This window comes from Artemia sp. Qi Xiang Cuo, unplaced genomic scaffold (assembly GCF_049724085.1).
Source record: "Artemia sp. Qi Xiang Cuo unplaced genomic scaffold, ASM4972408v1 HiC_scaffold_3256, whole genome shotgun sequence".
In the NCBI taxonomy this organism is placed as follows: domain Eukaryota; kingdom Metazoa; phylum Arthropoda; class Branchiopoda; order Anostraca; family Artemiidae; genus Artemia; species Artemia sp. Qi Xiang Cuo.
The window spans coordinates 1-20,647 of NW_028300649.1; the positions used below are offsets into that span (position 1 = coordinate 1).

General features: G+C 34.5%; 1 protein-coding gene across 2 annotated transcripts in view; it reads right to left on the bottom strand.

Moving 5' to 3' along the window:
- Positions 1-43: 43 nt before the first annotated feature.
- LOC148938456 (WASH complex subunit 5-like) overlaps positions 44-20,647 on the bottom strand; it is a 31,932-nt gene continuing 11,328 nt past the window's right edge. For both annotated transcript variants that reach the window (XM_089107780.1, XM_089107781.1), the window contains exons 3-7: positions 18,198-18,570; positions 12,554-12,745; positions 5,350-5,590; positions 2,834-3,171; positions 44-437 (exon numbers count right to left, since the gene is read on the bottom strand). In XM_089107780.1, coding sequence (XP_088963906.1) covers positions 78-437; positions 2,834-3,171; positions 5,350-5,590; positions 12,554-12,745; positions 18,198-18,431 — 1,365 coding nt within the window. In that variant the 5' untranslated portion in view covers positions 18,432-18,570 and the 3' untranslated portion in view covers positions 44-77. The remainder of the gene's footprint in view (positions 438-2,833; positions 3,172-5,349; positions 5,591-12,553; positions 12,746-18,197; positions 18,571-20,647) is intronic.

A 20,647-nucleotide genomic window follows, 5' to 3' on the forward strand; every position in this document is an offset into this window, starting at 1 on the left:
TTGAAACTTTAATAAACCATGCTGCCAGATTTTCATTCTTCTCCAGCTTCGTAAAAGGCTTCTTCCCTGAATATACCTCAAGACAGCTCTTCTAAGGAAGATATACATTCTTTTTGTAATCTTTCCAGCTCCACCGTTTTATTTTCAAGTAACTGTCCCAAAGTCTCTTTAATTTGAAGCTCTAATTCTACCGTGTTAAGAATTATTTCTAATATATTTTCACTGGTGATTTGGTTGGCTACAATAAGGTCTCTTATTTTTTGGCCATTTTTGGAACTTTCTCCTATTTTTCCTTCAGAAAGAACATTTAAAATAAGCCAGCGAAGTGTTCCATTACTATCTTGGAGTAGGCGCAATAGCCTGTTTGACTTTTCCAGCAAGTTTTCGGTTGAGTACATTCTTTCGTTTAAGGCCACTCGCGTTTGCAAAATCAATTTCTAAAAAATATGTATAAAAAAAATATGTAGCAAAATTTTCGAAGAAAGAGTTAAATCAATTCAAAAAAATTATTTTACATATACATGTATTCAAGATTCGAAATAATGAACTGAAGACACTCCAGATTCTAAATTTTATCTAGAATCTGGACTACGTTAATCATCACTACGTTAATTAGACTACGTTAATTCACTACGTTACTACGTTAATTAGACACTATTTGCCAAGAAAATAGCACTAAGATCAAAGCTAAATATAGATACACGACTTGAGTCTTTTTATAGAATTAGTGTCTCATAGAATTTTATCCTTACAGCCTTTTACTCTGAAATTGGTCTCAAAGGAATAGGAAACAAACATAAATAGGTGAATAAAAGAAAATATAATTGAAGGAACAATCCTAGAAACCTTTGACTTTGGTGGAGGCAGATCAAAGTATACCCCTCCACCCCTCCCCACCTCCAATATACTAGTGACTAATTAATAGGCTTAGAACCAACTATTTCCCGTTAATTGGATGTTCCGACAAATTAGTTCTACCACCATAGTTCTTTATTATTTTTCGTTACTGAGTGGTTTCTGGTATTGTCTTTCATTAAAGCTTCTCTAACCTTAAACTCGTTTTGTCCACGATTTTTGCTTTTAAATAATTAGTTCTCTTTAGTCATTTTTATTATTTATTATTTTTATCCTTTTTTAAAGACTTTAAAAGATGTTATTTTAAAATTGTAGGCATTCTCTGAGCTTTCGCCGATTCGGGTAGGATAAGTAAGAAATCAAGGATATTGTACCTGACTGTTTTTGGGTAGACAGATATCTAATTTATTCTACAAGCACATTTTTGGCCAACTGCGTTAATTCGATTTGGTTGAGTTTGAGGTAAACTCCTAAGTAGTATGCTTGCTCTATTTGGGACCTTCGAGCTTCCAAAATACATTTATAAAGTGAGTAGCACTAAAATTTAATGCATAGATAATTTATTATTCTTTCAGAGATTGTTTCTCTTCCTTTATTATAATTTCTTTTCAGTACAAAAACAAACAAAAGACATATACTTTAGACGAAAATAAAGTATATAATTTACTTTTATAATGGTTCGGCTGATTTTACACTAAGGTTACCCTGTTCATATTGTTGTTTTGTTTTTTTTTTCAAAACGGGAAAAGCCTGTTAGATCTTTAATTCGTAGGATGTGGCAAAGCTTTTCCGGCATTTTGCCAATATTTATTTACCTCTATAGACTAAATATTTTCAAGCAATATTTCTTAATTCTGTAATTTGTTGAGTTAGATAATGTTTACCTTCCAAATGCAAAATATATGACTTATCAACCAGAGTAAAGACCAAAGGCAAACTTTTTTGGGAATTATAAAAGACGGAAACTTGGAACAACAGCTTTCTCATGAGTTACCAATAAAATTTAATAGTTAGGCATGCTTTTCGGGGAATTGGAAAAGATGGAATCTTGGGACAACAGCCTCCCTGTGTTTAAGATTGTCCTAACAAAAGATACAAAGATCGAGTAAGAGTAAGTAAGTAAGCAAAAAGTAAGAGTAAGCATTGTTGGGAACAAATGAGTGTTAATGCAAAATTTTCAAACCAATATCTTGCCATTTCCATTTTCCGCTTCTGCAGTACAAGTGAGATGTTAAAACAAAGAAAAAAAAATACACCATACATAAACCTTGCTTTTATCGACAGGCTTAACGATGGTGTTGACTGGGCATAAAACTTGCTTTTCAGGGTAGGGACTTACCAATCTTAAAATTGTATTTGCCATCTTAAAAATAAGAATGTAGGCAACACAAAACCTTGCATTTCCCTTAAAAAACAGGATTTTACAAATACAACAATATTCCACCGGGAATGTAGGCAACACAAAACCTTGCATTTCCCTTAAAAACGGGATTTTACAAATACAACAATATTCCACCGGGATAAGCTGATCTAAGCAGAAATCAATGCAGAATTGGCTTTCCAGTTTGAAAAACTTTCTGAATGGATCTTTCATTTTTCTGAAGAAAGGAAAAGCCGCATTACAAATGATATATTTAACACTTCTAGCTGATTTCTTTAACCGAAATGGACTTTCACACTCACCCCCCACTTCCATTAGTTACAACAATATTGATAATTTTCAATAATGGCAAAAAAAATGGTATAATTTTAAGAAAATTTGAAGAAATCCATACTTTTTTTCAGGTCAGAATATCAACAGACGCTTAATAAAAATGAAGTCTAAATTTTTGCTAAAAGCTTCACAGATTATTCAGAGAAATGTCAAAGATACGAACGCAGAAAAGCACTTTCGGGATGTGTTAGATCCTTTTCAACAATTCATCACAAAATCCCACTTTCTTTCCTATGAAGAAGACAGTAAGTTTAGAAATCTTACTTGCAAACAATCAGCCTGTTTCTTTGAGTAAATTCTCACATTACTTGCTTCTATTGTATTAGTTAAAGCAGTATGAGCAGCGGTATAAGGTTGCCACCAGTCCACCAAGTTCATGCACCATCCCATGTGAATTGGTACAACCCAACTATCAGGCAAAAATCTGTCAACAATTTCTCTCATTCTTGCCGACTGAAGATAAAGACATTCTGGCGCAAAAAACAAACAGATTGCTAGCATGCCTGCTTGAGTAGAGAGTGCAGCGGTGTGGTGTTCAGGATGAGGAAACGCGCTAGTCTGATTGTAAATATCGGATGAACAAAGCTTTCCAATGACGTGATCTTGAAGTAAAAAAAAAAAATAAATAAAATCAGTAACAGGTCTGGGATGGATGGATCAAGAAAGGGTAGAAAATCAGTAGCATTAATTAAAGCTTTTTAAGATAGGAAATGTTTTCTCTTTTTTCTGTAAAATTTAGCTTTTGGCTATAGTACCTCATATCATAATTTATTACCAAATAGTAAAAATAAAGTCCAATTTAGGCCGAAAAAACAAAAAGTTTTTAATTGCTAGGTAAGATCTTTGATATTAGATAGCTGAATTCCTGCATATTTTTGATACGAAATCTGATTTTTTTTTTTTTTTTCGTCGTTGGCAATTTCCGACGAAAATCTGTAAGAAAATTTTTTGAAGCGAAAAACCAAAATACGGATTGTCTGTATTGAATTGTTGGAGTACTTGGCGTTAAAATAGGCATGTTTAACCTGAATACTACTTGCAATAAGTAAAGAAACAACATTTCTTTTGAAACCAATATTGTGTATAGTTATAATGGTTACAACCAGCAAACAAATTTTAATGTTTGAGGTAGGCTCTTGTGACCAACTGGCCCTACACAACGTTAAACTGGTGGCCAACGCAAAACCCAGCTAGCGAAGGTCATAATCAAGCTGGGGTCCCAAAGTTATCACCAACATGGATGAAGATACGCCTTGTCGTCATTATACATTGCCACTCCCATGATAAAATATGGCATGATAAAAAGAGTCAGTCTACTTGCAACCGCCAAGGAGAGTTAATGAAACTCTTATTACAACATTCAAAGAACAGAATATCGTTTAGATGATATATGTTAAACTATACAAGTTTAGCTTTTTCAAAGGATATTTAATTCTTTTAAGTTTTGGCTATTCAGTTTAGCACTGGCTGTAGTATCGGTTTGATTTTTCAGCCTTATTTGGCCCAACAAATAATTAAGCGACATCCTTCAACCAATATTATAAAAATAGGCCTTCAATGTCAAGGTTTTATTAAGTCTTGGAACACATATAATCTATGGGTTACAGTTACAGCACAACCCATTTGACTGTGACTTAAGGGGGAAAACTTGTATGTCCCATCTTACGTTTATCATGAAATTGGTAAACTCAAGAAATGATTTCAAATTACACAAGGCGACCTTAAAACCATTCCACTAAAGACTGCATGCTGCGGATAAACTGTATGTATGTGCAACTAAAGGTGTTCTAGATTCTTATCCTTACTACATTATCTAAAACTCAATGAGCCTTTCTGCTTGGTGCAGAATAAAAAAAAATTAACTCTCCTTCGTAGATGTTAGTTCGATTATACAGTATTGAATCGAGTACAAAATGTTCCTAGACTAACACATGCCGTGGAACTTGAAGATACCAAGTTGTAATCAGAAAGAAGATAGGTACTAATATATTGTGAAACAAGGCAAATATGTACAACCAAATAATGAAAAACGAAGAAGAATATGTGTTTAGTACATTTACCCAAAAAAGTAATAAAAGGATAGATAGCATAAATTATACAAAATCATAGAACAAACCGTAAAAAACCTTTGTGTCTGCCTGCAATGCCGCTATAAAACCTGCCAATAATCCGTGATCAGCCGTAAAATCTGCAATGCTGAGCAAAAATCTGCCAATACACAAGTCCCCCAGACTTATCAAAATGTAAACAGACAGCAAAGGCGGCAATGCCTAGAACATATCATTTTCACGCCAGCCATCAGTGCCAAGCATGCTTTTCCAGTGATAACTAGAAGAGGCAATCCAACGAGGACAAGCGAGTAACCAACAGGAATCGACACTAAATAGGGAAAGGCGTGCTTCTCACAAATCTATAATTCCAGACTGGTTGGACACCCAGCAATAGTTCATCGTTCCGACGTCTGGAGGCCACGATTGAAGAACACTATCAACCTCTGGAGCCATAGCAAAGATTGGAGTTTAAGCTAAACTATTAATGAGAAACATCCATATAATAAAAGGTTATATGTAGAAGCATTTCTAAGCAAATGTAAGATATGCCGTAATATGCACTCTCAATTTATAACCAAGAAAAACAAATTTTATATTTTTTACACATGTTCCAAAATAAACAAAACTTAACAATAAAAATTCATTGTTGTCAAAACAACAATAAAAAGCACTACAGAAAAACGAAAGAAAGAGTAAGAAAATGTATATGCAAAAATATACATAATTCACCTATATAATAATGCGGCAAGGCTTCCCTCATAAAATATTCTTCAGGGTATTTGTTTGGCCTTCGTTTACTATATGAGAACCCAGTTGACCTAAATAGTTTGCACACATCATCCACCGAAGAGCAATTACTTGAATCTGCCGAATGGCGGTAGTAGGTTACAAGCAACTGCTCCCTTACTTCACCATCAATAAATATGTCAACCAGCAAAAGCATCGTCCCAAATAACCATAAAGCTTCGCACTAAAAAACAACACAATACAATCAATAAATTGCCAAAATTAAACGATGACAACGGTCAGTTTAAAAAAAAAATCGGTTTCTTACAAGTTTTTTTGCCGGATTCATTCGAGTCTGTTTGTTTAATCTACTTAATTTATTTAATCTATTTATTTTATTTAATTTTTGTGTTGTATGATTTTTATTTTATTTATTTATTTTCTATTTGTTTTTTCTTTGTAAGTACTTTTTTTCTCTGAGTCAGTGACTTATATGTCTTTCCCCTTCTTTACAGGCCAAAGAGCCTTTGGGGGAATAGTATAGTGTAATATTGCATATACGTTTCATAATGAATAAATCTTATCTCGCTAGTTTCCTTCAGTTCACATGACCCATTGTTATGACCTTGAGAAAAAAGTAGGTAAAACTGTTGTAACATCATTATGAAATTCCATGATGTGATCTAAAAAACAAAAAGATCACAACTGCCAATTCTCCCTTCTGTGAAAAGATATTCTGTATTTGTCCCCTGATGTATGGATGGGGTGATACTCAGAAAATATACAGTGCCTCACTATTATCCAGATTATATACCCAAAAATTTTAGGGAATATATATATATATATATATATATATATATATATATATATATATATATATATATATATATATATATATATATATATATCAATGATGCAAAACATGTAGAGAAATGGGATTACCACGAATAAGCGTAGGTGTGTCCGCCTACCCATCACAAGGGCTAGAACGTCATTTGCAATTTACTAGATAGTATATAAATATAGTTTATTAAAACCACTAATTATTTTAAATGGGACATCCTTGAATTTATATGTATTTTATTCTATAATTTTAAATCTTTTCAGGTTGTTTTGTAGTAACTTCTAATGAGTTTGAGCTAATGTATGCATAAGCTATTTACAAAAAAAAAGTTTTCTTTCGTTAGATTTTAACACAATTTATCCAACTTCTTAGACAAGTTTGTTTAGCTAATTTATTATCGTTTATCGCAAGTAAATTTTTTCTTTCTGGGTGGGAGGATATGGTACGGACAACATTTACAATTTCCACGATAACTGAAACATGGACGTTCAATATTCTGATGATCAACTCTATTGCCTTTTGAACAAACAACAAACAAGACATTTGGCCTGAAAGATACGCTTTCAGACTCAATTTAAAGCATTAGAAATGGTGCAGTAAAAACTAGATAACTAGAATAACTTGGCGTTTCCCTTATGTATGAGACACTGATGTTCCCAAAAGTTTACAGAATATGGATCAATTGTTGCGATCTACTGCAAATCCAAACTTGTTATTCGATGAAATAAATTTATTTGCTGCAGGTGATTTCCGTCAGTGCTTTCCAGTTCAACTACGGTAAGTAGTAATCGTAGTGAAACACTCGATTTGTCGATCAAAAGAGGTCATCTCTGAAGGTTTTTCAAAAATTATTCTAAAAAAATACGCTAGTCAATCCATTCACAAAGAATATCCTGGATCTGGGAAATGGATATCTCCCAAAAATGACTTCAGCAAAATCGAATTACTTAAGGATATAATTTCCGAAGGTCCTATTTAGAGGACAGTTGGCTTTATTTTTTTTATGGACAAATTTACAATGAGAATAATCTGCTTTGAGTGGTAACGCCTTTACTGGTAACCAAGCTACCTATGTTAATTTTTCCAGGTCTCCCAAAATGGATATCTCCCAAAAACCACTTCAGCAAAATCGAATTACTTAAGGATATAATTTCCGAAGGTCATTGAATTGAAGAAATATTTGGAAATTGCCTTGCAAATCAAACTGCTCTCGTTCCCTAGTGCTAAGTTTAAATCCGTTACGTGCCACTGTCCTATTTATAGGACATCTGGCTTTATTTTTTTTATGGACAAATTTACAATGAGAATAATCTGCTTTGAGTGGTAATGCCTTTACTGGTAACCAAGCTACCTATGTTAATTTTTCCAGGTCTCCCAAAATGGATATCTCCCAAAAATCACTTCAGCAAAATCGAATTACTTAAGGATATAATTTCCGAAGGTCATTGAATTGAAGAAATATTTGGAAATTGCCTTGCAAATCAAACTGCTCTCGTTCCTTAGTGCTAAGTTTAAACCCGTTACGGGCCACTGTCCTATTTATAGGACAGCCGGCTTATTTTTTTATGGACAAATTTACAATGAGAATAATCTGCTTTGAGTGGTAACGCCTTTACTGGTAACCAAGCTACCTATGTTAATTTTTCCAGGTCTCCCAAAATGGATATCTCCCAAAAATCACTTCAGCAAAATCGAATTACTTAAGGATATAATTTCCGAAGGTCATTGAATTGAAGAAATATTTGGAAATTGCCTTGCAAATCAAACTGCTCTCGTTCCTTAGTGCTAAGTTTAAACCCGTTACGGGCCACTGTCCTATTTATAGGACAGCCGGCTAATTTTTTTTATGGACAAATTTACAATGAGAATAATCTACTTTGAGTGGTAATGCCTTTACTGGTAACCAAGCTACCTATGTTAATTTTTTCAGGTCTCCCAAAATGGATATCTCCCAAAAATGACTTCAGCAAAATCGAATTACTTAAGGATATAATTTCCGAAGGTCATTGAATTGAAGAAATATTTGGAAATTGCCTTGCAAATCAAACTGCTCTCGTTCCTTAGTGCTAAGTTTAAACCCGTTACGGGCCACTGTCCTATTTATAGGACAGCCGGCTTATTTTTTTATGACAAATTTACAATGAGAATAATCTCCTTTGAGTGGTAACGCCTTTACTGATAACCAAGCTACCTATGTTAATTTTTCCAGGTCAATTGATCATTCATTATCAGATCAGTGATGTCATTAAGGTCATAACTAGCATAATTGCACAACAGTAGTTTTAAAAACTCTGTAGAAAATAGTTAACGCTCCCCAGCCAGAATTGACTTTGACAACAGTTAGATAACTTTATTTTAACCGTATTCCTGGATAACAACAGACCTGACAAGCGACTTCAAAGTTTTATGCCTTTTTGTGTTGGTTTCAATTTTCCTTGGATTTTTCACTTTTTTTTTAATGAATTTCCTTAGCTGATATTTTGTTGGGACAACTTGTGGAAAGTTTTATCTACGCTTTTTCTGGTTTCGATGATAATTCTCTCTGAAATTTTCTTCCGGGTGTTCACTTATGCGTTTAGTTTACTTGTGATATCCATGTGATAGTTTCTATTAGTTAGTGTGAATTGCTTGCTTTTTCTTATTATTAATCCTTTTTTTCTTTTTCAATCGGGTATAAGTAAAATAACAATAATAAGGTGAATTCTTTATCATCCTTCAACTTCAGCCAATCAGTCACCATGAAAAAAAAATGTCTTTAAACTTGGGCAAAGTAATGGCTCGGGCGCTTGAGAAAGCCCGAGAAGCAATAGAAGGATAAACACAAGTAGAATTTTTGGATTTGTTTCTAGACAATAAATTCTTTGACCTCATTTCTCGTGAAACGGTTAGATATGTAACTTCTAGGGGAGACTTCGACTTTACTAGCTGATGAAATTTGTGTGTTCGTAGGAATACTGATTTTTTCGGACTGTAACAGACTGTATTCCAGAAGAGCTTATTGGTTAGTCATGGAAGATCTTGGACTTAATGTTGTCAAAAGAGCAATGCCCAGAAGTTGATTTATGAGGATAAAAGAGAACATCCACTTCGTAGACAAAGAATCAGTTCAAAACTTCAGAGATCAGCGAGATTTCAAGGTGAAACCCCTCTTTTAAACAGTCAACACAAACTTTAAGCAGTTAGGAATTTCCTTTCAGCATATGTCAATCGACAAAATGATTGTGAAATATTACGGGAAACATTATCTGAAACAGTTTATCCGAGGAAAGTCATTTGACATGGATTTAAACCATGGGCTCTATGAACTTCGGACGGCTATTGCCTTCGGTTTCATCTTTACTCGGAGAAGGAGCCTAGTGCTCCATCTCATGCTGCTAAAGAAGGCTTAGGGTCTCGAATCGTGAAATGACTTCTAGAGATTGTTGAAGATGGTAACAGCCATGAACTATATTTTGACAATTTCCATAGTCATAAGTTTTTGTGTGATCTGAAAGGAACTGGATTTCAAGCGACTGGGACAGTTAGAGAAAACCGATTAGCAAGACGCCCTCTCCCTTCCAACAATAATTTAATGAAGGGGAAACCAGGAGCGTATGATTATCGGTTTGATGCAGCAAGCGATATATTGGTCGTAAAATGGCAGGATAACAACATTGTCTCTGTTGCATCTAATCATCTCAGCCTAGATCCACTAAGACCGGATTAACGGAGACTTAAGAGACAGATGTAAAAGACGGCAGTACAGCAGCAACATCTACATGGGTTGAGTTTGATTTACATGACTGGCTAATCAGCAAGTATGCTGTGTCTGTTAGAGAAATAACGTATAAATGGCATTGGGCTCTGTTCGTGCGCCGGTTAGAGATGGCTGTCGTCAATGCTTGCATACTATTCAATATGGTGGTTTAGAAAGAAAAGGAAATGACTTATAGATTTAAAAACGGGAGGTCACATGATCCCTTCTGAAAACCAATTACGGAAGACGGAAACCAAGGCCTTCAGTGGTAGAAGGAAAACCAAGGTTCTGCACCACCTGTTAGCACACGATATGATAGAATAGGACATTTCCTAGTGAAGCGTAAAAAACAGTGACGATGCCAAGAAGAAAACTGCAATAAAAGACCACTGAGCTACTCTAAGAAATGTGACGCCACCCTGTGCACTGGCTGTTTTGTGTCTTACCACACTAAGTCTTGATTTGTAGTCGGTTTGTATTGCATTTAATTGAATTTTTGGCAGTAAAACCATATTTGATGTAATCGTGTATATTTTGATACCACAAGAACCCAATGTCCTATAAATAGGACAGCATGTATCTCGGAAAAAAGAAACAGGAAAAATCTGTAAATGCATTTTTGGCTTAGTTATGCAATAAAAAGAAACAGGTGAAAAGGACAAATAGACCCTCTTGACATTTTGTCTTGGGCCTTAAGGGGTTAATAATAATAGAATTTAATGGTAATAAATGGTAGAAACTTGGTAGTATCAGTTGCAGTAGGAGCAGCCGTGGTGGCAATACTCCTAGTTGAACGAGCTGTAGTAGAAGCAGTCGTATTTGGAAGGGTTGGTTGGTACTAGCGATGATGGAAGCTTTCATGGTAAGAGCATTGATGGTTGTTGTGGTAAGAGCAGTCATGGTAAATTTAACTTTGGTGAAAATTAAACAAAACTTGTGGAAGTACGTACTTACCGTACTTTCGATATTGACCCTCAATATTGCAATATTAGGGAATAATTGGTATATGTTTAAATAGGTTCAGAAATCTTTAAATGCAAACTTTGGAGGAAAACAAACATCTTTTGTGAAGTATATGGGTTTACTGGGTTTTGATTTTGCATTGCAATATTGCAACATTAGCTATGCAATCGACAATTTATGGCTCGCCATATTCATGATAGCCCAGACCCTTTCTTTTTCTTTCATAGCAACTACATCATTGCTCCAATTAAAGGTTTCATGCAAGTTTTCAGAGGGACGGTTGAAACCGAGGAATGTATCCTCCAAAGAGTTACCCTTAAAAGAGATGCTGAAGAAACTTATCTTAGCCCCATTTACGATTCTCTAGTTAATTGTGACTTTTCGTATTTTCCCTTCATCATATATTGCAACCTAACAAAATCTAGATAGCACTACTTCAATACCTGGAAGCACACTAGATTTAAAAAAAAACATGACACAAAATAAATTCTCAAATAAAAGTTTGATCAACCATTCAATTTTTTTTGTCACACAGAAACATGTGCGTAATGTTTATTGATTTAGCACTTCTATAGTACAAGATTAGATCGCTACCAACAAGCTCAAAAACATATGTACCCCCATTGTGCGCAAATTAGAAATCATTTGTTGATTCCAGAATCCAAATAAACTGTTAACCTCAGATTTGCGATGATAAAGCTACAAAGTCCTTAAAAACCATGCGCCAGCTTTTTAAGCATGTACCTAATATGCTTTGGTTTTAATATCTAAATTACATCACTAGCATCAAATTTCTAACCAATAAGCTGAGAAGCCCTTGAATATAAAGCACCAAATAACCAGAAATTGAACTCCACCTGAACTCAAATAAATAAATTAATATGTCCTTTGGACATTTGTACAGCAATCCTCAGGGTTTTTAACGATTAGCATTCAACTATTAGGGACCAGTCCATTAGTAATTCCAGAAGGATTATGGGTTGACAGAGGATCAACATGCCTATATATATGTATAAGGTTGGAATGGGGCTCATTAGAACGGGCACTGGCCCGGGAGCCTCTAGTTGGGCCCTCTAATCATACAAACTGAAAATACTTGTATGAATTCAAACGCAACAACGCAAATACGTGTATGAATTCAAACGCAACAACGCATGTTCACTTTTAACCTAATATACCAATGAAGTCCGTTTTAAATGGGCTATATTCTGAATTTGTTACCCTTGCCCCTGGGGCTGTATGGATTACGTCCCCCTGGATACATATTTTTTAACCTTTTTAAGAAAAATAAGACTTCTAAAATTTTAGTCTGATGCCAATGGAGCTACGGAGGCACCCGGGGACACATGAGGTGCGTCAGGCAGCCCTTAGAGACATGTCGCTCTTTACTACGTCAAAGATATTGCTTCGTCTATGACTACGTAACTCTTGACCTTGACAGCAGTAAATTCACAGTGCCTAAATAACCTGAAAATTTTGTACTTAGTCTGTCCTAGAATCAAGTTACATTACTTCCCTGCCCAAAGCGGCGCACAGAGAACCGAGTAATAGATGCCCTTCCCCCTCCTAGAATGGGTAGGGCATAAACAAGAGCTATAAATATCCTCCACTTAAGAAAGAGTCAAGCAAGAATTTTGGCTTTCATAGTTAATGTAAAAGCTTACCATTAGCTGCCTGGCTTCATAGTGATCCATAAGCATTTCCATTGTTTGTTGCACAAAAGCTCCGGATTCCAAATCTTCTAAGAAAGTACGAAGATTTACGACGTATCTATGAATAGCTTCCAAAAACAGATAAAAGCGATTGATTATGCTCCCAAAGTTAGTTTTTAACTGGTCATCTAAGATTCTCAATGACTGCAAGACAGATAACACTTCAAAATTAGAACAAAAATCAAATTAAAATCATGGACCCGGGGAATTAGTAGACATGGACATGTTCAAAACCGGGCAATTCTATTCCTTTGATTTTCACAACAAAATTGTAAGTACTGATTTATTTATGTACGTAAAAAGAAATTAAGATACTAAAAATACTGCTAAAAATACGGAAGCTTCACTGAATTGTTATAAATCAGAGTTTAGTAATTCTTTTTAAATTTTTTCACGTCAACACTACACTTAAATTGTCATTAGTTGGGACAGCCAGCTTTGGATACGACTCCTCCATTCTCAATACCTTGTACATTACGTACACGTTTGAAAGACACACAATCACTATGCTATAGTAAGTAGGTTATTTTCTGCTCTCCTTAAGTTTCAAGATGTCAACTAAAGAAGGCATTTTGATACCATTCAATACCTGAGACTCAGGTCTATCCATCCGACAGGTTATATTTTTTAAATGTGGTGCACATGGTGCCTTAGATTGAAAATAATTTGAAAATCGTTGAACATCCTATTTTACTTTTCTATTTTCTTCAAGCAAGTTCAGATTCTTACATAAATCTGGTTCGATGAATAGATACATCTGAGAGTATTGAATCCAATGACCCTGCCCTTTTGGGTATGATTTACAGCTGCAGACTTGTCACAAAATCATTTGTTAGAGAGGGAACACATATGAGCATAAAGTGTGATAATATAATCAAATCATGAAGAATTCGTCTTTAACAGCAATTCTTTCAGTCAATTTAAATTTCTTGATTATCTCAGCTTATTCAAATCTTTTGATTATAAAAACAACAATGTAGCATACTCAAAAAGAAAATACCAAGCCAAAACAGACTAAATGACTCCTCTTCCTATGAGAGGCAACTCGAGATCAAAGAAGAACTAGTTGATACAAATTTATAAATAAGAAACATTTATACAGAAAAGATTTGCCCTGACTTCCATCCTAAAACAAGTAGTTGAAAGTCCGTTCTAAAACTAATATTCCCTCTTTATCAAGAATGGTTATGTTTAAAAAAATATATATTATTTTAAGTTTGAGTGTGACTACATTTATGATTTGACGTTATAATATTCTGTATAAATTTAGTCTGTATAGATCATGTTTGTCGAATTTGTTTCAATTCAGGAGTTTCAGGAAACCTGGTAAGTCTTTGCAACTGCAGAGGAAACATAGGACATATTAACAAAAGCTGTTTGACAGTTTGGCTACAAAAATCGTTAGTTACCAAAGTAACTAAAAGAGGGACAAGATGAGGGACCAAGAGAAATTATAGACAATTATCTCTGGGTACTGGCACAATTAGCTCTGGGAACATTATATTTTTACTCCTTTCACTCTTAACTTTACACTTTTCCATTTACACTCACTGTATTAAATTCAAGCTATGGGACTATTCAAGTAAAAGATATCTGTTATCAGGAAATAGCAGTATTTAAGAATTTTTGGAAATATGGTCGCTACAGAGAATATCCAATAAAATGGTAAAGGTGGCGTAAAATGGAATTTCCAGTAAAACTGTAATGTGGAAATTCTGACGAAATCTTAGAAAAAAATCCATGAGAGTTCCAAAGCAGTAAGTTCTGTTCTCGTTGTCGGAGTTATTTTAGTCATATTTTTTTTTCCTTTTTTTGTCAAATAAGACGTACATCTAGTGCGGTCCTAGAACGTGTTCATGCACCAAACATAGTAGCACTTGGTATAGTTCTATCAAGGCCGTATCCAGTGGGGAGCGGATTAGGCGGTTCCCCCCTAAATGTGTGTTCAACTCGTAAAAACGCAACAAAAATGAATATAACCAATTTTTTATGCATGTTTTAAGGTATTTTGTAATCCCCCCCCCCCCGAAAAAATCCTGGATACGTTCTTGAGTTCTATACACTTCGGACTGAAAAATCTGGAACGATTTCTGGGAGGTCTTAGAACGTATTAGAAAGTATCCTGAGAGTTTACGAGCGTTTTTAATTGTTACAAGGTACAAACACTTTGCAGCATTTAAGAATCTAACAAGAGAAAGAATCTACTACCATGCTTCTATGCATAATTTTGTAACAGCTTAGCGTTAGAACAACTGTTTCTCACTATAGTGTTACATCAAAACTACTTTTGGACGTTAATGTCTATATAACTAATACATAGTTATCATTAAGTTACAAAATAAATATTGTATTCACATACCTAGTATATTTGCGCCTGAGGTCAATGTAGATGCTCATGCTAAGCCCCCTCCCCCCAATTTCGAAATTGTTTCGATTCAGGAGTTTCAGAAAATTTGGTAAGTCTTTGCAACTGCAAAGGAAGCATAGGACTTATTAGCAAAAGTTGTTTGACAGAGTGGCTACAAAAATCAGGACATAGAAACTATGATTTGTGTCAGCTAAAACTGAACAAGTGGACCTATTTTAAGAGCTTTTCAAATATCATATTTTTTATAATTGTGTCTCTTTTTGGGGTAGTATTGAATGTATTATGCACTGTGGCATATCTGTACGTAACATATCAGATGGAAAATAATCGGTACTGGTGCATTATGCGGGCCCACCGCTATAGACTGTATCAAGGAAACTAGTCACAAAACCCGTCAAACAGGCTATTTGCAAGAGACCACTATAGACCGTTGCAAAACCGTGGTTTCGCAATGAGTTACAATATTAAAACGATTGTTTTTTGGGGTTCAGGGGGAAAAAGGTCCCTAGGTTAAGTTACCTATTTAATATATGCTATACTTTATCCCCCCCCCCTAATGTGCAAATAGATAGCCCAAATTTGTTCCTAAACTATTATATATTCATCCTATTTTATTTTATTTCATTAGCATTAACCATACTTGAATTCTTCGCGGTGCCCGCATAATACACCAGTATCAAATAATCTAATGAATGGGTACCTTCTTGAAGTATGTTCTGCAATAATTTAATTGCATGCTAATTGCCATCATTTATCAATTAAAGTTTTCCTGTGCCTAATTGAGACGCGGAAAATTTTCGCTTTCAATAAAAAAGAGGAATTGTCTTCAAACCTGACCACGCAACAGAATGAAAGATCTAACACTGCGGAGAAAATGACCCCTGAAGACTTGGCTCATTAGAATAGGTTTTTGTTAAGTAAAAACCATGTTTTCAAAGAACACATCAGATCCGTATTATCAGATGATAATCGTTCCAAATTTGCATGCCCTTGCCTTTATCGGCTTACAAAAGCATATCCCCAGGGGACTCTTCATTTTCAGCTTTTGAAACTTTGAATCGTGCTTTGAAAACTTGTCGAAATCTGTTGGCTTATAAATGATTGACAAAAAATTACGTAAAATAAATAAGAAGGTAGCAAAATATAGAGACAAGTGAACAAGTAAATGAAATAGCCATGAAAGAAATGTATTGAATACAATATACTATAATTTAAAAAAGTTCGTCTGCAAGTAAACACATGACGTCATAACATAGAGTTACATCTGCAAGAGGCCAAAGGCTTGACCTTTTTGGTTATTCTTGCTAAATTATTAATTAAAGTAAACACGGGAAAAAGCATAAGGCTTTTTCTTAGCTGGAACCTAGTAGAGAACAGAATACCTTTTTAAAGCTATCGCTATTTACTAACAATACCTACTGAAACTTACTCTCCATGAAGTCATATACCATAAGATCATAGATGGAATACGAAAATGATACCAAAATGAGGTTTCTCTGAATGCATTTTACTTTAGTGGTATCAAGAGGATTTTACAGAAGCATGTTAGCATCGGGAAAAAAAAAACAGAGAAAAAAGACGCATCAGTGAAAATCAGCGGTACACAGACTAAAATGTGATTTTCTGCCACCATTTTCCAGGGTTTTTCTTCTTTGGAATTCCAATAAATTTTCTTAATTATATGTTTTTACTCATAAATTTTGCGAGGCTAGTAGTTGCCATTTCTGAATGACTGTTAAATTGCGATCCTTTTACACTTGAAAATTTAATTTAAAACACGCTTTTTTCAGTTACTGTAAGCTTTGGGCACCTTTGAAAATACCTGAGATCGGCATAAACGGACTTCATAGACTCGTACCTTTGTATTTATCGGAAAAATCATTTCGAAACGTTAGAATACTGTAGACAGCAGATCGTGGACGAACAACAGCCCATTGTAACCGAAAAATATAGCCTGAAACCCCCTCAAAATGGCATCGGATCGAAAAAAAAGCACACCATTGGAGCTGCCTTGGCCAAAAACCCTATAGACAAAACTTACAGTCCCTTGGCTTGAACAACAAGAAAATAACTTTCTTTTGCATGGGAAGCACTTATGTGGCCTCCTTTTTTCATTTTTTTCTTCGGAAGCACTAGTGGCCTCCTTTTTTCATTTTTTTTCATTTTTTTTCTTTCGGGAAGCACTTATGTGGCCTCCTTTTTTCATTTTTTTTCATTTTTTTTCTTTCGGGAAGCACTTATGTGGCCTCCTTTTTTCATTTTTTTTCCGCTTCGAACAGATCGCTGGAACATCATAGAGCTGTTTAAGGGCTCTTGTTAAAGGAAAGTGGTACATCTAGTGCCTTGTGAAATTGACAAACACAATATTTAAAATAAAATGCTTTTAACACAATATTTAAACACAATATTTAAAATAAATAAAATTCTGGGACAAAAAACTGCAACTTTGTATACAAGATGAAGATTGATGTCATAATCATAAGTTACAACCATAAATGACGTTATAGTAGAATACTTACTGGGTAATCTGGGTAGTGCAAACAACATAGTGTTCTTTACAATTCCTGCTAAGAGAAAGCCGTAAGCTGTTTCTTCTGTGCAATATAAGTTACAGGTTCTTCTTAATCATTATTTATAAAATATTAATATAAAACATAGTATCAAAAATTTAAAGCGCTTTTCGAGATAATAAATAAGGAAGCTGCTAATTCTTTCTTAGGTTGGGAAGGCATTAAAATAGAATGCTTGTTTCTCATTTTACAACTAAAAAGTTAAAGGGCTAAAAGTTAAAATAGCAGCATGGCGATTTGACCACTCTCTATGATGTTCCAGAGCCAAGCTAGCTGGGGAGAATAATAAAAAAGACACATCAGTACTACCCATTAAAAATAATCTTCAGAAGCCAGTTAGACTAATTCTATTGAAATTAACTTAACCAGAGTTTCCATACTTCAACACACAAGCAGAAACTAACAAATCTTGGATGTTTTCCACATCGTAGGTGGTATATTTTTTTAAATAAAACCCGCTACATATTTTCTTCTTTACCGTTCTTCGTTGTCATCTTTATGGAATTAATCAAATTCGTTGTTTTTAAGGCACTACCCAAGGTTATAAAAAAGTATTTGATCTATTCGTCCAGAATATGTCAGAAGCTAAAATGCATCCTATATAATAGAAACTTATAAAGAGAGAAAAAAGAAGGGAATAAAGCTCAAATATGTTTACCGCATTTTTTTCAAGAGTAGCTTCAAATGAGTCTGGTGATTGAAAGTATTCGAAGTCCATTAGTACTCCCCCAAATTTTACATGCTCACTTGTTCCTTTTTTAAAAACTAACGGGACAAAGTCTTTCAATTGCCCTAGCTCAGCATGGATTGCATTTCCCTGGGATACAATAGAAAGCAGGGCTTGTCCGCAAATATTATTTTCAGCTAAAAAGTCTGCACTTGAGAGGGTCATTCTCGTCTTTTCCGTGGGTTTCTAGCTTTCGATCTTGCCTCTTGAATTTCCTTTGTTGTAGGGGACACTTCACCAGTACCTAACAACTCACTAACAAACTTGAATTTTGACAAAAAGCACCTCCAGACAATCCACCAGCCTAAAAGAAAGAAACGAAGTTACTTATTCCAATACAAATACAATCGATGTTTTCTTTTTCTAACAGAAGTACGATGATTCGTAAAGCGGAGTTTTACATAGAGGCTTGGATATTTCCACAAGATACAAATAGCCAGAATATATAAGAATATGATTTGGCTACATAGTCGGTTTGGGGATGAATTTAGGTAAAATCAGGAAATTCTGGGAAAAGTAAGAAGGCGCAGTCAGTGGCGGCATAATTTAAGCGAAGGCCCCAAGCGGCTAGAATTTCAGGGCCCAAAACTCAATTCAAAATAGATCGCAAGAGACCTTTCATAGACTTCAAAAATAAAAATAATGAAAAATATCCTATCATTACACATCAAATGAATTTACTTAGAAAGCATTTGCTTTAACATAATTTTTTTCCAAAATCATCTAAAAATTTGACAATATCAACGTGGTTTAAAATTAATCCAATCAATTATTTAATTCAAAGACGTAAGCAGTGGATAAGGAGTGACCCTTAAGCGGGGCTCCCACGGCGTCAATAAAGTTAATAAAGTATTCCGCTAAGTTACATACAGTAAAGTTCGTCGCGCTCACACATGAATTCTACCTTCCTGACTTTATGGAAATTATTTGAAGCAATTAATTTGAATTTTTGACACGTTCATTCTTGAATATATCTGACATTAGTTTTTGATAACTTTTTTCAATTTAATAAGTTAGTCTTAAGTTAGATGTTGTTTTTACTTTAAAATTTACAAAAGAAGGCTCACAGATAAAAATGAGGACCCAATTCTTGACACATTACTTCACTCATTTCCTTGAATGCAATTTCAACACAAATTCTGTCCTTATATTCTCCTTGTGAGGAACTGTATATTAAAGGTTTATTTCTCACTGGTGAAATAAGCAAGTCTTCTGCTTCAATGTTCCACAGATTAGAGAAAAAAGTTCAAGACTGGCTATCTAATTAGTTTCTTTTAGCTGAATTGAAATTTTCCACAAGTTTTCTCCTATTGGCTAAACTTTCCGGACCTTATGGAAAAAGTTAAATAAAGTTTAACTTCCTTCCGACAACCATAAAGTCAATAAAGTTATAAGAGGAAAACGGTTTATTAACTTTGCGGAATACTTTATTAACTTTATTGACGCCGTGGGAGCCCCGCTTTAATATTTGTAACAGAGAGTATAAGAAATTCTAGTTTTAAAACAATATCTGCATAAAAAAATCCACTTTTCTGCTTATTACACCATGTGAAATACATTAAGTTTCAGGTTACCTATCAAGAGTTATTTTTTTTTTAATTGTACGATTTTAGAGAAAAGGAGGGAGGAGAAATACTCCCAGAAGTGTGACCTTGATGAATATTGAACACGCACGTTTAGCAGGTTTAAGAAGTCCATACCAGAGGTTATACTACCAGCCAAGAACTTTTAGCCAAAGAAGACCTAAACGTTACCGAACAACAAAAACAAGATAAATTAAAAACAAGATAGTCATTCGGACCATCATTATGACGCTGTTAGACTCCAGGGTTGAGCAAGATTTTCCAGGAACAGCTGAATATTAAATTACAGAATCTAAAATTTTACAGTGTAGAAGATGGATGAAATGACTTTAGGAAAATAATTTTTGAAGTTACATATGATATCTTAAGGAGGAAAAAGCGTTCACTGGCTAGTAAACGAAACCAGACACATTAGTGAAAATGCTTTAAGCTTACTAGAGAAGAAGAGGGGGTTTGTGCAAGAAGTATTTGAGTGATAAATCATACGACACTAAAAATAATGTAAGGAAAGCAGCAAATACATTAGAATATGAATTAAGGAGCTGTGAAGTGGAGGCCATGGATAAAATAGCAGAAGATCTAGAAGATTAAGCCTGACGCCATAGTAGCAAAATATTATATTGGTCTGATAAAAAACTGAAAGGGAACAGTCAGTATGGATTTATGCCATTTATAGATTAAATAAAAAAAACAAGTTTTTTTTTCAACTGAAAGTAAGGGGCAATATTAAAACTTAAAAGGAACAGAAATTATTAAGCATATGAGGGGTGTTGCCCCCTCCTCAATACCTAGCTCTTT